This window comes from Haliaeetus albicilla, chromosome 14 (assembly GCF_947461875.1).
Source record: "Haliaeetus albicilla chromosome 14, bHalAlb1.1, whole genome shotgun sequence".
Lineage (NCBI taxonomy): Eukaryota > Metazoa > Chordata > Aves > Accipitriformes > Accipitridae > Haliaeetus > Haliaeetus albicilla.
The window spans coordinates 30020460-30037493 of record NC_091496.1 but is presented as its reverse complement, the minus strand read 5'-3'; the positions used below and the strand labels follow the sequence as shown (position 1 = coordinate 30037493).

At 36.2% G+C, this 17034-nt stretch overlaps 1 protein-coding gene across 4 annotated transcripts in view; it reads right to left on the bottom strand.

Annotated features, from left to right (window-relative positions):
* DOCK4 (dedicator of cytokinesis 4) overlaps positions 1 to 17034 on the bottom strand; it is a 253381-nt gene that overhangs the window by 51488 nt on the left and 184859 nt on the right. For all 4 annotated transcript variants that reach the window (XM_069802123.1, XM_069802125.1, XM_069802124.1 and 1 more), the window contains exons 26-28: positions 14974 to 15072; positions 8236 to 8330; positions 629 to 704 (exon numbers count right to left, since the gene is read on the bottom strand). In XM_069802123.1, the coding sequence (XP_069658224.1) occupies positions 629 to 704; positions 8236 to 8330; positions 14974 to 15072 (270 nt within the window). The remainder of the gene's footprint in view (positions 1 to 628; positions 705 to 8235; positions 8331 to 14973; positions 15073 to 17034) is intronic.

Genomic DNA, 17034 nt, shown 5'->3' with positions numbered 1-17034 from the left:
TGTCTCTTGGTTGGGCAGAATATTCATTCAGGTTTCCATGGGAATGGGTCTTTTCCGACGCATTCCTAGGTCTTCTCATCTGAATCCTAAAAGCATCATTCTGTAATTCACAGTTTATCATAGGTGCCATATCTCAGTATATGAGGTACTTGCATCTTTAACTACATTCACCATGCAGTGTCATAATTTTCTAATTTTAATTATGCAGCATGTTAATTGGTCTTGAAAGAAATTACAGAAATGCAAATCCACTTTTGATAAGTTTGCATCCATTCAAAAATTGAGTAATTTTCCTTTCTGTGATAACTCCAAAATAGAAGACAAATAATAAAATTAGCATCTATAATAAAAAAAATTGCTATGCAAAAATCCTGAATGAGTAGTCTAACATAGAGGCTGAAATAACAAAACGAAAAATAAGAAGAAATTAAAAAAACTCCACAGCGCTCCTGATTTTTAAGACAGTCCCATATTTAAGAAAAAACTTATCCCATAGCACTTGAAATTGCTGATTTAATATATGTTCTAGCTGTTTAGATGCTGGAGCTAAGTTTAATAACAAACCGCCAGGCCAAAGGATGATGTAGCAGCTATTGCATCTATCTTCGGCTAGACACGTTTACTCTACCTTGTAATCAAAGTTTTCATTTAAGAAGTTTTTACGAAGGGCATCCGAAAGATACAAGACTGTAGTAATGATCACACTGGGAAGAAAAAAAATGAAAAAGACAGTAGTTTTCATTAAGTGGAAATTCATATTTAATACTCAGAGTCAGACAATTTTCCAAAGAAGAAATAGATGTAGCATCTATGGTGGCATTAAATACAACATTTTAAACATATACAAAGACCTGACTACTAACAGTACCTATTGACAGAAAACATGCACATTAAGAAAAAAAATAATAAAAATAGGTGACATATAAGAATGTGTGCTGAAAACAGATGTTCTGTATAGGAGAATATAATCGGTCAAAAAGACAAACCATAGATTTTGTTCTGCAACTAATGCTGATATCAGATTTAATACATGCTTTGTTCTACTAGCACTAATATATACAGTTGGGTAATTTGCTCTCAGCCTTCTTGGTACTGAAAACACATGTGTTTACGTTATAAATATAAAATCTCTAGTAATTGCCAATGTACAATATTGACAGCCCTATGGACAAAAAGCCTTTTTAATGGCAACAAATAAAGGCAAAACTGCATGAGCTCTGTGAGAAAAACCTGCTTCTAAAGATCTCTATTCTGTACGTTGCAAATGGTCATACCTTGACCTTCATTGACACCTGCCTGTATTCTATTAATCTATCTTAGATAAATATATACGACCAAAATCCTTTCACAGTGGTTGTCACCAGAGGTCAATGACAGCCTTGTTCATTGTAGCAACCAAGATTGGTAATCTACAGAAACAGAACATCCATAAAGATTATTTAAATATAATTCATTTCAAGATTCAACCCTTAAGCTAACCTCTGTAGCACTTGTGTCTATCAACATATTTAGTCAAACAAAAAAACCCCATATAAACCATTAAATTCTTTTTGGAAGTAGTCAGCAGTGGATACTTATGGGGGAAGAAAAAAAGATAAACAAAGAATGATCTTTTCGCTGTTACATTCATGTATTTTACAACAATCAACCGTTTAAAGACCTTCTGAGAAAAAGGTTGTATTTATACATTTCATTTAATTACCATTTATATACTATTAATACATCTAGTACTTACATGAACATGGTTCTTGATCTGTATGCTGTTACAATGCTAAAATTTGTTTCCCTTTCCATACTTTGGACTTTTTTTTTTTTTTACTATTTTTGCAATACATTCAAGAAAAAATATATTTTATTAAATATAACAGCAGCAATATATATATATATATATAAAGGGTATAATATTTTTCATTTTCCCAACGCTGAAGAATTATACATTAACCAACCCACCTAGGAGATAAATTATATTTTTCTTCTGGCACATTTGACAGATTTCAAGTTTATAAATACAAAATGGCTATGTATCATTTAGCTTATTACTAGTTCAAATGTTTGGTTCCATTTCTCTACTTTTAAATTGACTGTCCCTGCCAAACTTTACCTTCTGGTTTGATGTGTCTGAACACCTGTAACAGCCAAATCTGAGCCTGTTTTTAGAACACTGCTCGAGTCTCAAGTTTCATTTGTCCCTAGTTCCATTGCTCAAATGTAATTTTCATACAGAGTATTTTCTCAACAATTATATTGTAGCTTTTCTACCCAAGTAGCATTCCATGTTTAGCACTCATCTGTATAGTTTACCCCACTTTTCCACCAACAGGGAGTTACAGTGTGTGTACAGCTCTCCCTGTTGCAGCATGGAAGACAAAGCGAAACATTAGAAAACTGCAATACAAGCGAAGCTAAGAATCAAGGCATGGATAAGAAAAGAGTCCTGTCATTCTTGTTCTAGTGCGTGATTTAATTTACAGCCCATATGTTTCACAAAATGGAAATAGTCTGCATATTTCAGGAAGATGTTCTGATAGAAAAGGTCAGTTCATCAGAACTATTCTACGTAAAATTTCAACTGAAGTCCAAAGTAATAAATCCCTGAAAAACTGTATGCAAGAGAAAAATTCCCCAAGACCTCAGGAACTGCAACCATGTTGCCAAGTTTACATTACATACTTCTATTTATGTCTGAGACAATTCCTTTCTTGCCACATTTCCTTCCATGGCAGGTGAAACTGAAGACAAACATCTGCTTCAATTCTCATGAGAAGGTGATTAGAGTAGAAATCTTACATGCAATTTTTAGAATATTTTTTCCAGAATTTTCCTGAGATAACAGAATAATTGCAATGCAGGTATTTCTTGCTATAGGCAACATAGCTTAGGTTTGATTTATTTGGTAAGCCAAAGATATGATATGGATTAGTTGATAAAATGTGGTCTGTAGAATGAGAGTGTATATGTTGTAGACAAAAAACCTCAAAACATCAGACAGAATATAGGAAGATTGAGCCATTGTTTTTGACCCACAAACTGTTATTCTGAATCTACAACAAACTAAAATCAGGTAGGACAGAAAACATGGCTAAGCTTGGGGGTTCTCTTTCTTCTTTTCCTACAAATCATGTAGGTTCTATAAAAAAATAACTTAAAAAATGCACAAAGCAGCGACAGCAGCCAGAAGACAGATGGACAGCTGCCTGATCCAGTACAATACTCATATCCCAAGTTGCTTCCCAGCCAACAATTTCAAAACAACAACATTTATTTGAAATCCATTTAAGTATCAAACTAGAAAACACTGAGTTTGTGACAAGACTTGCTTTTCTTCCTCTTACCACCTGCCACAAATTTGTTCAAAACCACTGACTGTTTTACAGGAGAAAAACCTCTGCTTTTAGCTACTAAATTATTCTGGGCTCATACACAGCATGCTAACCCAAGGTCTGGTCAGGCCATTCTTGACGGAATGGCTTCTCCATCAAATTATCACAGCAACCTTTTCTGCAATAACCTGTCTGAAAAATCCAAAGCAGCAGAAGTTCAACAACTGGTTTGCTGCCTGGACTGCGCTCTGGCAACTTGGCTTTTACCTGGGCAGCCAATGGTAGAAAATGAAAGCTTTCTTTTTCCATCCTGATATGGGACAAATATATAACATTAGCTTCTCATTTCATCCTCTGCTATTTCAGAGTGAAATCTTCCCAAGCACAGAGATGTTTGAAGAGGTAAAAAAGTTTCTTTCATATTTCATAAATAAATGAAATAAACTTAAAGTCACATATATGTGTATATATCTAGTTACATGTATATAGACTTACTCATACATGCATACCTATGTATATATATGCTTTTTGTGACAGACTGAATGTCAGGTTCAGTTGTTAGTAACATTTTGTATTACATAAAAGCAAGAACGTTGTTAGCAACACTGTGTATTACATAAAAGCAAGAATTTTTGTTCATTGTAGGAGTCTCAGACTCCCACACCATGGGAGCTAACAGGAGTCTTCAAAGCAGCTATAATGATGAAACTAATGCTAATTCAATGTCTTCCTTTACCGTGTATTCCATTTGAGTTACTTTTTTTAAAAAATACTAATATACTTAATTAGATAACCAAAAGGATTCTCTGTTCTAAAGTCCCTGTGCCCAACTGTCAGTAGATACATTTGGAACTTTAGTATAAGCAACACACTATAGTAAATCTTACTTTACAGATCAATTATTTTACTGTAAATAATAATATTCATACATCCATTTTGTATACTTATAAAATTCAAATGAGAATTGGATGATCTATCATCTCTACCATTCACCAAAATGATGAAAGGTTATATATAATGATACAGAGATCTTTAAAATTAAAGCTTCTTGCATACCGAGAACAGTGGAAAATTAGTTCATTGTTCAATAATACATAGGCATAATATGTTATAAATATCAACCTTTTGCTCAGCAAGTAACAGAAACTCACTTTGCTCTCCAACAGCCTCCACAATTCTTAATGAGACATGACATACCTGGAGTTCAGCTGAGTCTGTAAATGCTCTCAAAAGATGCCAGTCAATTAAAGCTTCAGGTAAGTGATTCTTTTCCTAACCTTAGGGTACCTTAAGCAAGTGGCCATTACACAGTGATTTCCAGTTGAAAGAGACATTATGAAGATGTTATCCAGAAGCTTCAATTTTAGTTTGGCATATTTTATTATAAAATTTTGGATTCCTCTCTGGCGCTAGGCAACTGATTCAGACATCTTCCTATATGACATGGTGTTCATTTACGGGTACAAATGGAAGCTTTGCTTAGAGGGCCAACAAGGTAGCTTACAACCTAGTTGATGTAGAAAGTAAGTCTATCCCTATAATGAAAGAAATCAGGATTATATTTTCCATAGCATATATAAAAACATATTTTGTCACTCAGTGGTAACATCCATGTTAGAAATATTTGATAACCATAAGTAATTATTTTGCTTTGCTGAATTCATGCTGATTAGCTCACTACAGATAATACATGGTTATGCAGTTTTAAACTGACTTAATTTCTGTCTCATTGCTCGACTGCTAGAAGCTAATAAACATTAAGGATTTTTTTGCACAACTAAAAAAAGATCTATTTCTCTGCTCTAGGGCTAAGTCTGCCTTTTTAAATGTTACTTTATTTCTCAAATTTTGGAAGTCACTTGGTAGTTTTATAATGCTAGTCATTAATATTTTTTTCATGTTGGGCATCCGGACATTCAGAACTACAGATTGTGCATGCATCATCGTGAAGTATCTTAGTTTCTGGATAGTTACAGATTTGTCTTCTTGAGCTCACAGTATCTTCTGGTTTGTTTGTTTGGGGTTTTTGGGGGGTTTCTTTGGGGTTTTTTTTGTTTTTTTTGGTTTTTTTTAAGCCCAAACACATCCAAGTATCAGATGCCACATCACTACTGAAAACACTGCAACAAGAAAGAAAAAAATATCTAGAAGCCAGAGGGCAGCAATATTTTTATATATAAATATTATATATTGAAAGAATTATGTCATTTTAAGATTTAAAAAATCTTTCAGGTAATTGAAGTCCTGAATATATAAATAAGAGAAAAAAATGATTTTTTTTTTCCCCTTTAGGAAAAGCTTATTACCTGATTATATCTTTGCCAGGACTCATTTCTTTCCTAGGCTCAGACAGGCTAAATCTCTCTTCCTGTAAATACCAGACAGTTTGAATTTTTATATCACTCCAGGGACAGGGAGGAGAAAAGACAGTGCTGCTGGTGATGTGACTGCAGTGATGGGTCAAGGTCCCAAGATACACCCTGCCTTCAGATTAGCTACCGTTTCTCGGGCTGAAGCCCAGACAGCCAAGGCAGCAGCCATCTGACACAGGAATAATGACAGTCATTTCATTCCTGGGAAGCAGGAGTTAAAAAAGATCCATGCTGTTAATGGATTACTTGATTATGCTCTTAAAAAGATGGGCTAGACCTTCTAGTTTTTCCTTTTAGACATGAATGGAGCAAGGAGTTCAAGAAGTTTTGCCTTCAATCCTGAAGAGTCTCAGACCACTGGAAGTGCTCTGGCTCGTCAAGCGAAGCTCAGAAAAAATGGCTCACAGCCACTTCCATCTGTGGGGCAGGCAGTGCCCTGATTTCTCATCCTGCTTCTAGGCTCTTCCCTTTGCGCTCAGAAGATGTTGGGTTGGGACAATTCTAGCAAAGCTACTGCTCTGTGGCTCTGTGCTTTTGAACACTCGAGGAAGCTGAGAGGCGGCAGTCACTGCAGTGGCAGTGGGGGACCCCAGTTAAAGGAAAGGAACTCCCGTTCAGAAACAGCTCCAGAAAAACTAGCGCTCTACAGCTGAGGAGAGAACAGAAGTGGATTTTCCTTTCTGCTGCCTCAAAAAGGAACAGAAACTAAGCCACAAATATCTAACACAGGAACGATGAGTCCTCAGTTCACACCACACTTTTAAGTACACCTGGCCAACCCCCTATTTCATAGCAAACCAGCATTTCTTCCACAAAGGAATGAACGCCGAGCAAAGCAATTATTGAATGCTGAATTGGTAAAGATGTGTTTACATCCCATTTCCTGGTAGTAATGCTTATGCAATTTTGCGTTATTGGGTTCAGTTAGCCCATCTGATTAGCTTCTCATGGCCAATTCCTAGCAGCAGCTATTGTCAACTTCTGCCCAACTTCTTTGCCTAACAGAACTGGACATAAAGTCACCTCCTAGATGCTCAAAAACAACAGGGATTAATAAAAGGAGATGTGTGATGATAACTAAAATACTGGTGCAAGTAAATATTCCTTTTATAGAACTTAGTGTCATCATCTTTAGCATATCTGAACACCACCAGCCTGAGAAACATGTGCCAAGGTCGTTCCTAAATCTTAGTTTTGTACATGTCAGCTGTTGCAAAGCCATCTGCCAAGCCAGCTGTTCTGGAATACATAACAATTTCTTAGATTATATATTTAGTCTAAAAGTTCCTATGTTTTTCCCCCGTTTTGCTGTGTTTCTCAATTTATTTCTTAAGCATGATTACCAGATGCAGGCTGGTATCAGCCATATCTTCTTTAATATCATACACAGAAACAAATGATCATATCCACTCTTTTGATTATTAACAATTTTTTTTTTCTGGAATCCAAAGTTGGCAAGATTAGTAACACTAAATGAGGTAATAAAAATGAGCAAAAAATGTTATTTTGTTCAAGTCATGACAAAGTTTGAACAAATGCTATAATGCTTGCATATACACACACACAACAAATATATATCACGAACACAAGTTTTGCCAAATTTAATTGTAGCAATAATATTGTTACTAGTATTCTGTACAGCACCATGAATTTAAACTCTCCTTGGAGCTGACAGGCACAACGGAGACTAAAACCCAATTTCCATCAGGCATTGCAATACATACCATGAAAGTTTAAGTCAATCCTAAATTCTGGATTCTTAGGTCTGCCCAGCACAACCCCCCTCCTCTGCTGACATTGGTGTTTGTATAATTGTGTTGACTGTTCAGCTGGCTTATCTGACCAAAGCTAAGCCTACAAAAAAGGATAGCTGGTGACATGGGTGAAATAAAATTCAATAGTTTTAGACCTGTCATAATGACTTCTCAGTAATGCTGGGAACCTGGTTCTATAAAAATAAGGCCTGAGCAGAGAAAGAATAGCTGAAAGACAGGTTACATCTCAAAAGTATCACTAGGCAATACTTAGAGCCCTACGTTACTGTTGCCTGTGCTGTACCTCATTTCCTGATCTGTGATTTCTAATTTGTGATTTTTCTGACAAACACTAAATTAACAAACATGCAAAAACATCGTTAATGATATTACAGCAGATAATTTCTTCTTGAGAGCAAACGGATCTTTACCAACTCAGCATTTCAACAAACAGATCTGAAATGAAGTTCTGTTGAGACTTGTCATTTACTACTTGGAAAACAAAGCTGTTGATGCTTAGCATCTTCATTCTGTAAAAGTATTTCTGAGTTTCCAGTTATATGTGCTTACTGTAATTCAGAAGAGAAAGAGGTACAGATTATATTATGAATTTGTTGTATAAAATTAAGTCCAGAGATTTTAAATCTTCAATTAAGAAGTGAAACAGTGCAGCCAGCATTATAACAGATATTTTGCATTTTTATTACATCCATCATATAACTTTATTTATTTATACCATGATCTTTGCATACTACCCATATTTTTTATTAACATCAAAAATTGCCTTACTTGTTTGCAACCAAACGCATCACTGTCCAGTCTTTCGGAAACATTTCTGGTCGTATTAGTATTCGAAATACAGTGAAAATCTGCAGCAGGAAATCCTTTGGAAGGAAAACAAGTGGTCATATGTCTTTGCTGCTTTAAAAAGAGCGGTGAGCTTTAAAAATATTTTAATCAGAGACACAGAAATAGCAGAATTGCATTTATTTTCAACGTAGATACACCTCTATTTTTCATTTTTTGATTCCCCAAGAAAGCTTCAAATAGTGATTTAATTAATTTTTCTTAAAAGAAAGAAAATAATGTAATGTGCCATTTGATTGACAGCAATGTATAAGAGAAATGTCAAAGATGCATTTGGTTTCCACCCATACACTTCCCCAAATGCGATCCTGAGAACAATTTGCAAATCAAAAAAGCACTTTACAAACACTAGAGTTCTGAATATCTCCTTAATCATGCCAGGTTTTCATCACTTTCAAAATTTATTCTAAAAGTGGCATTGTTTGGTGGGAAAGAGAGAGAGCATAAGGACAATTTTATCATTGGGTTTGCAAAGACCAGTGAATTCAATAATTATGCCCAGACCCCTGAACTGTTATCGCAGCCCGCTGGCTGTATGCAGGTCACTTAACCATTCTGTCTCATATGCTGGATCTATAAAAACAGTGAACACGTGAGCTACTCTGAACATAGAAAGCACTGCTTAAGAGCTTTCAGCATTATCTTCTCCTGTGTCATTTAACTCACTAATAAATAAACCGAACTATTTCTCTCAGCCTACGTTTTTTTCAGATTTTCTTTTCACAAATAAAACTACCAACAAAGATAATATTTCTAATGGCCCATCTTGATTGTGTATAGTATTGCCAGGTTTTTTTAGTAAGCTAAATGGAGCTTTTGGCATCATGAAGAGCATGTGGCAAGTGATATAACACACTGAACGGAATCAGCGTGGTGCCTGACCTTGCAATGTTTTGTATTGATTCTGCCCACATCACTTGTAGAGAGTTAGCCCAAACCACAAATGAGATGAAGATACAACCAAAGGATACCAAATGATTTTGAACACCAAAATATATTCTCAAGTGCGTTTACCAAAGTGTAGATGACGGGCATTGCACAACAGATGTCTTTCATTAGAGAATCACTGTAAAGGGGGACGAATGCAAGCACTGGGAAAGGCAGCTGAGATCCCTGCACCCACCCACCAGAGAAGATTACATAAAAGAGACAACCTGTTTTCTAAGCAAGATGCCAAAAAACTCTCTGTATTAAAGAGTATAAACGATATTCATTGCAGATAACATAGCGTTTGAACGCAGGTGACCAGCTTTACAGATAAACAAGTAGCTCTATGAACAACACATTTATGCCAGACTGCTTTCCTATAGCTTTGCAACCTGTAGTTACATTTCAACGCTTCTGCCTGCTCCTTTTTTTCCTTTAGGGGTTACCTCCCTTCCCTGTGCTGTAATCCCTGCAGCTCTTTGCCATAATCCCAACAATACGGCAATGCCTCGAATGCTGCTGTATGCCACCTCACAATAATGCCCCAAATTCTCCCATATCCCATTTTTATCCCATCTGTTGTCCAGACAAAACACGTGTTGCTGCTGTCAGGGAGCTAACTGACTGGCTGCTGAACTGAAGAGACCAAACAGCTGCCACTGGGAAACCAAGCAATGGTTTAAGGACTTAAAACCCAAGGCTGCGTGAGGTGTGAACTTAGTGCCTTTGAGACCCACAGGCCACTGCCAAAGCCGGCTGAAATTCATTGGCTTGTTCAAAAGTCATTAAGAAAAGAATGACAGAGAGGAAGATCACATATAGTTGATTTCTTTAGGTAACTAGGCTAAAACCAGAATACATGTTTTATTCCAAGCAAACTTTAAAAAAAAGCAAACGTAGACACTGGCATTAAATTTTGAATCATTAACATCAGGCTAATTGTTTCTAATTTTAACAGAAAAAATAGAAAATTGTGTCATTGATTTAATGATAAGTGATATTAGAAACAAAAAGTGGATCTGAAAAGTCTGAATAAGACTGAAGATCTCTTCGTTACTGTACACGTTAAAAACATATAAACAAAATGCAGTATAATTCATAGCTGAAATATAACTGAAACAGGTAACTAATAAAAAAAAACTTTAGGAAAAACTAGTCAGTTGTAAGATTTTCAGGATACAACTATTAAGCTTCTATTAACAGAATTAATCTGTAGCTAACTTTTATTTTTCATGATTCAATTTTTGTATATATGGTAATATATTTCCCTAGGAATCCATTATAAGCACAAAAATAACCAAAGGGTAAAATGCCAGTTGACTAGTCTGATACTTCACCATTAATGTGCTGGTATCCTTCATGTGTCAGCACTGCTCATCGACATTCAGTGCCAGCGTTCACTCCCAAGGGACCCACCTCCATGTAGCAATTCCAGAAACTGGTTTAATCGCCATTACGATGCCTGGCATTTTGCATGATGCAATTGCTCACTTTTGTTTTATGATCCAAACGTCACAAGATGCTAGTATGAAGTACCACTCATGGAAGATCAATTAACTATTATTTTGCACTGTTTCCTTTGCACTAAAGTACTATCTTTCATAGTTGTATCTGCTTTGCTGAATACATCATAATGATTTAGTAACAGATTTTAACATTTAAAAAACATTTTTGCCAGCAGTGTAAGTGAACTAACATTTGGTTGGTTGAGTAGAGCTGTAATTAACATCTCATATGCCTTCTATCTTAAGAGACAGCAAGGGAGTAATTTTGTCCTCTTACATACGCTAAATACCATCTCTTAATATTCCTACCTAGTGTACATAAGCTCTAGCACTATCTTACACCACTTAATATCACAATATCACAGTTCAGTTTCCTGTAGCAGCAATATTTGCTTGATGAAATTATCAAACTGTGATTAAGTGAGAAGCATGGCCTTTTAAAAGACTGAAAACCATCTATTCGTTTAATCAAAAACTGCCTTGGAATTTCTTTCACATTTCCCTGTACGCATGTAAAATCGTCTGTAAAACAGGTCAGACACTTGACTGAATCTCTCAGGGTGCATCTATATAGCATTTTAGTTTGGGTCAACGGTCCACTTTGAAGCTAATTGCTTGATCATCCATTGCTTTGGTTCGCACTGCAGAGTTAGCAAGCTACTTGGTATCAAGTCTTTGTAGAGCATCCTACAGCTTTTTTTGCAGAGTGCCAAGGTGCCCATAAGAAAGCGGATAGTTTGACAGTAAGCTGTCTCTGCCCGGACAACTCATCCATCCTGTGGCCAACTCCTTTCCAAGATCTTCTTTCCTTCACTGCTTCCTCAATCTACATCAGAAACCACCCAAACGCTTGTTTTAGAGCTCCCCTCTGCCCCAGCACTCATTCTTTCGGAAGTCCCATACATGAGCATACGTCCCTGCATAGCAGGGGAAGGATGGGGGCTAGAACTGAGCTTCTCCACTGGAGACATTCCCCACATGTAGACCTCACGCAGCCTGTGTCCAAGGGGTCATTAGAGAACAATGGAATAAATTGCACTTGGTGGCAGTGTTCGGGACCCACCTTACCCTGCTCAGGCTCCTTTAGCTGGAAGAGAGGGATCAGAGAACTAGTAAGGTTTACACCCATCCCTACAAAATATTATCTTTTCTTTCACCATATCTCTCCTGTATATCTATTCTACCACATTAGGTAGGGTATGCTGCCAATGGATAAAAACTAGTCCTTCTGGTGGGTGCTTATCTGTTTGTTTTTTTAATCTATTCATTAAAAAACCCACACACATTAACCCAAACTACCTTGCTGTGGTCAAAGCTGCATTGTGCTAACATATACTGTTTTTCTCATTCACTGTCCCACTTCTCTCCTCCTACTTATAACTTCCACTGTTACCTTTTATCATGACTTATATCTGAGCTTTTTTGTGGCAGCAAATATCCGCCTACAAGGGCGCCTCTGTTCTATAAATTGCTATAAAATATATTTACTAGAAGATGATGGTATTTTGTGGTAAGCAAAAGAAGCATATCTTTAAAATAATATTGAAAGATAAAAGGAAGCACTTAAAATTACTGCCTCATTAAATTTAATGTTTCAAAAAGTGAGTGAAGTATAGTCTCTGGTGCCACCACTCAGCCATGAATCCCCTATCATTTCTTTCTTATTTCATTTGCATATTTTCAAATATAAAATGCTTTTTCTATGTTCTGCTTTGTGTGGAAAACACCTGACTCTCTCAAAGAACTGACTAAAATAAAAATAGTCACCATGACAATTACTTAAACTGAATATATTTACAAAATAGAGGAAATAATTCCATAAAAAACCACTTGTTTAAAGCATCACTCAGATGCTTGTCATATAAAAATGTGTACATGTCATTCCTTCAAAGACTCCACTTTGCTATACTGTGATTAGAAAGCACTTGACATAGTCACCTTGAGAATTAGTCTGGAAGAAAGAAGAAACACCTTATGATATCAGTGCCTAACTGTTCAGTATAGATTGTTAATTATAGACAGAGGTAGTCAAAGCAAAAAAACACAGCAGACAGCAATTCAAAGGCCTGGGTTACACTCGGAAAAGTCCCTTGCAAACCCCGTATCAAATTTGTAACTTGTAATGTGGCTTAGGGAAGACCCAATCCACTTTGACATCACTGACCTGGGGGCAAAAAGAGGATTAAAAAAATGCAGCAAGCTGATGGTAGTTACCACCAAAGCTTAAATCCCAAAGTACATACTAGTCACAAGATTAACTATGGCTACTAGTTCAGCCTCTAAAAGCATCTCAGACACACACACACAAAAAAATGTTATCACACATATTTATACCTTCTGAATCTTCATTTACTCATACTGATGTCATTTCCTAAGAAGCATATCTTAAAGCAGTATAAAATACCAAGGAAGTTCCACTTGGCAAACAAAGCAGAAAAATACAAAGGTAAGTGGCAAGATGGTTTAGATAGCTTAAGTCATACACAATCACCTCATGATTAATGGCAGTGTCAGCCTCAGACACTAGCTCTCATCTTTCCCTCTTGCTCTCAGTCATACACATTTCAGTGATATTTTAGATTTCCAAGTGAGGGAAAAAACCCAATATATTATTTAAGTTTCAGAAAAGAAGGAATGCTGCATTAATTATGATCAACCTACTGCCACTGAATCACTGGTGGAGCTGATGCTGATTTGATGAGATCTGAATGGAAATATAAACTCTGGATTTGAGTTCTTAAGACCTCTATTTTGATAGCTGATGGCACTGGCTACAGCTGCTTTCCATATGTCTCTGTATAATAGTAGGGTATGTGCGTGGGGGGAATTTAAATGTGTCAAATAAAACACCATTCAAGTACTAATTCTAGAGATTTTTTCATGTTCTAGAAGCAAGAAAGCCTAAATAAACCCAACACTGTATTTCATAGATACATCAAACAGAAATGAAGCTCGAAACTTCTAGGAAATATAAAAATCTAAACCTAGGAATATAGACCTGCTCAGAACTCAAACAAAAGGCAAACATTTTTCAGTAAAAAATGCCTAGGCTCCACAACATACACTAAAAATTGCCTAAGGATAGTAACTATGCTGGGTGAAAACAGATGCTGTAATACTAATATAAAAATTGTCCACCCTATATAACTCCTAGGTAATACTCCAGTGATTCATGATAGAGAAAACTTCTTAGTAGAATTTTCTATCTTTCAAGCTCAATATGACTGTCTCACTACAAAGAAAAGGCACTCATGAACGGTATGCTCTCTTCAGAACAGCTCTAACAGCTATTAGTAATTTAAGGAAATCTGAAATTGGCACTGTGAATAGACTCCCCTTTTCCAGGCAGTACTTAAGTTTATGAAATGGTAATTTAAGACTAATGTCTAAAAATATACTATCACAGTAGGACATGAGTACTCTCCTGTCTAGGATGACTGGTTGAATAATGGACAGAAGTGATTACTCAATATTTCTTGTGTGTATCAGATTTGGTACTACATAAGTTTTTCAGGGTCTAGCAGAATGGAAGTCTTAGTGTATATCTTTATGCAGGAAATCTTAACTTTTTTTTTTTTTTTTTTTTTAAAAATCCACCCGCCTCCTCCAAAAAGGAATAAAAAAAATGCTGCATCTCCATGAACCCAGTAACTCCATCAATTAAATTGGTAGAAGCTGCCCTGGAAGAGCTCTGCAGCTACTGTCTCTCATGATCAAACTGGGCAGACAGATATTACAAGTCTGACAGGTCCTCCTGCCAATGGACTTGCTGCACAGTAAAGAAAAATGGAGAGGTAGTTGGATATGCATTTCTCAAGCTGCATGTTTGCCATTGCCATACATAATTTAATGAATGAGTGAATAAACAAATATAATAAACAAAAAAAACCCCCAACTGCCTGACAGGAAAGAAAACTGTTTAACCTTAGATTGACACATCTTTAAAACAGGCTTGGAGACTAAGTCTATGGCTTTAAAGCAATTATATAGTCCCCCTCATCCCTATTCTATTTGCTGTCATTGTAGGAGCAACAGAATCCTAGTCCCACTGTAAGAGTGGACCTGAGTACACAAGAAAGCTTGTGCAAAAGTTAGCTAATCTGAAAAACAGATTGCATGTAAATACTGAAGTGTTTCATCAAAGCACAGGAATATCTTAAAGGGAGATAGATCAAAAAGAGAAATATAAAGAGACCTGAACAAGTGGAAAGACAATTCTGTTACTTACCCTCAGATCATCCTTTGTGTTGAAGCTATCAAGAAGCTGTTGATAATGTCTATCAGTCATTTGTCGCAAGAGTGACAACAAACAGGAGACAAATTCCCCCTGTTCAGGTAAGGCAAGAATAGAAATATTATAGGTTATAATGTCTTCTGAGCTTAAACTGTCATATTATAAGCACTTAAAAATAATTAACAAATGCAAGGGAAATTAATCTACAATTAGGCTTAGACTCCATATTTTGTGAAAATACACTAACTTAGCTATGAACTTCCTTCCCGTTTAAAGAATTTTTTTTCCCCAAATGCAGTTTACTTGCTTAGCAAAATCTAGTTGAAATAGTTCCAGAAGGGCTAAACCAGTAAAATTTTGATTTGTGATGCATTTCCCTTGTATCTGTTTTTAAACAGATTATTTAGATTGCTAAAATTACAACCCTCTTAGTCAACTCAGTTTTGAAACAAATATAAACAAAAATATTTTGCAACAGCTCTGGGAAGAATGCTATTGTTTTCCTTTAGGGAGGAAATTAATGCAGTTAGCTGGGAGCTTTTCAAAACATTTTTTCATCACAAAACCAGTATTTGTCAAAAAGAAAACTCCTTTATAGGACTGAACAAACTTTGAAAATGTTTTGATCAGAAACGGGGCGAGACCACTCTCTCCCACAGTGCCGACTCCTGGATTCACACCTCACCATGGCCTAGACTCCAGAAAAGGTACGCTCCAGGGGGTAGCTGAGGGACTTACTGGACTGCTACGCAGATTTCCCACTGACCCTACTGATGCACATTCACCAGGCTGTCCTTCAAACAGCATGGGGTTCAGGAACAAAAAAGCGGAGAACAGCACTGGGTATCTCCAGTAAGCGATCAAACGAACAAGACGTTATGGGAAGGAATAGGTTCTCCCTCTCTCCCTTTCCCGTTTGCTTGTTCACTTTTGAACTGGGAAGAAACACTGAATGGTATCAATCTGGTCCCACTGCAAAATGGATGAGGACGGGAAAGAGTGAAAGGTCTGGATTGCATCCCAGTGCTTAAAAAGAACAATTCTGAAATCTTACAAGCTTGTTAAAAAATAGGAAATACACTTCTGGCCTCTATCTACCAGGAATGGAGAATAAGACTGGGAGAACAGACAGGTATGATAACAGTACTTTCAAATGGTGTCTTTCATTAGTTTGTCAAGTCAAATTTTGGGATGATTTTTTTCCCCACCTTTCCTCAAAAACAGAAAATAAGATTAAAAAAAGGAGTATGTTTTCACAGGAGTGGCTGTTCTGGATTTTACATTGGAAGGCCTAATTCACTTGTGATTATACCTTGTATGTTTGGTGGTGTGTGAGGTGATGGCTTTCACTGGCAACAGGGCGATAAAATAGTAATTGCCTTGCCCATAATAAGATTCTACACTGAAGTAATGATCCCAAATTAATTACCTCCCTATAAACCCATTGTTTTTTACAGTGAACATAGCATTCTCAAAACAATATCCTAAGGCTACAAAGCCTCTTAATCTTTATGCTCTGGGCATAATCATCAAGGTTACAGCTGCTATCTCGTAAATATCTGAAAATTTATTTCCAATCCTATCAGGTTCTCTTCAAAAAGACTTTGGTCTTTTATCATTTTTAAAAAATATTTTCAGTTTCATTATATCTAGCCTCACTACGATTTTATCACGTCATGTAGTGTAATGTAGGTTCATCTAAATAGGCATAATTTTTGAAGACTTTTATTCCAGTTATAAAATCTGAGACCACTGAGATTTGGCTAATTAGCCAAAATAAGTGGAGTAAATAAATAAGGGCATAAGCTTACCTGATTGCTAGCTTGAGTGACAAAATCTGAGTATGAGCCTTTTGAATACTTCCCTTCTTACTTACTTAAGCATTTTAAGCAGTCCTTTCTAGTCACCTTCCTTCTATGTTCCCACATTTACTTTGAATTATAGTAGTATACTAAAAATCACAATCTATTTTAGAAAGCTGTACTATTATAGTTGACAGACAGGTTAGTTTTAAAAGGGTACCAGCTTTAGCTAATTACTAACTGACTTCTAAAT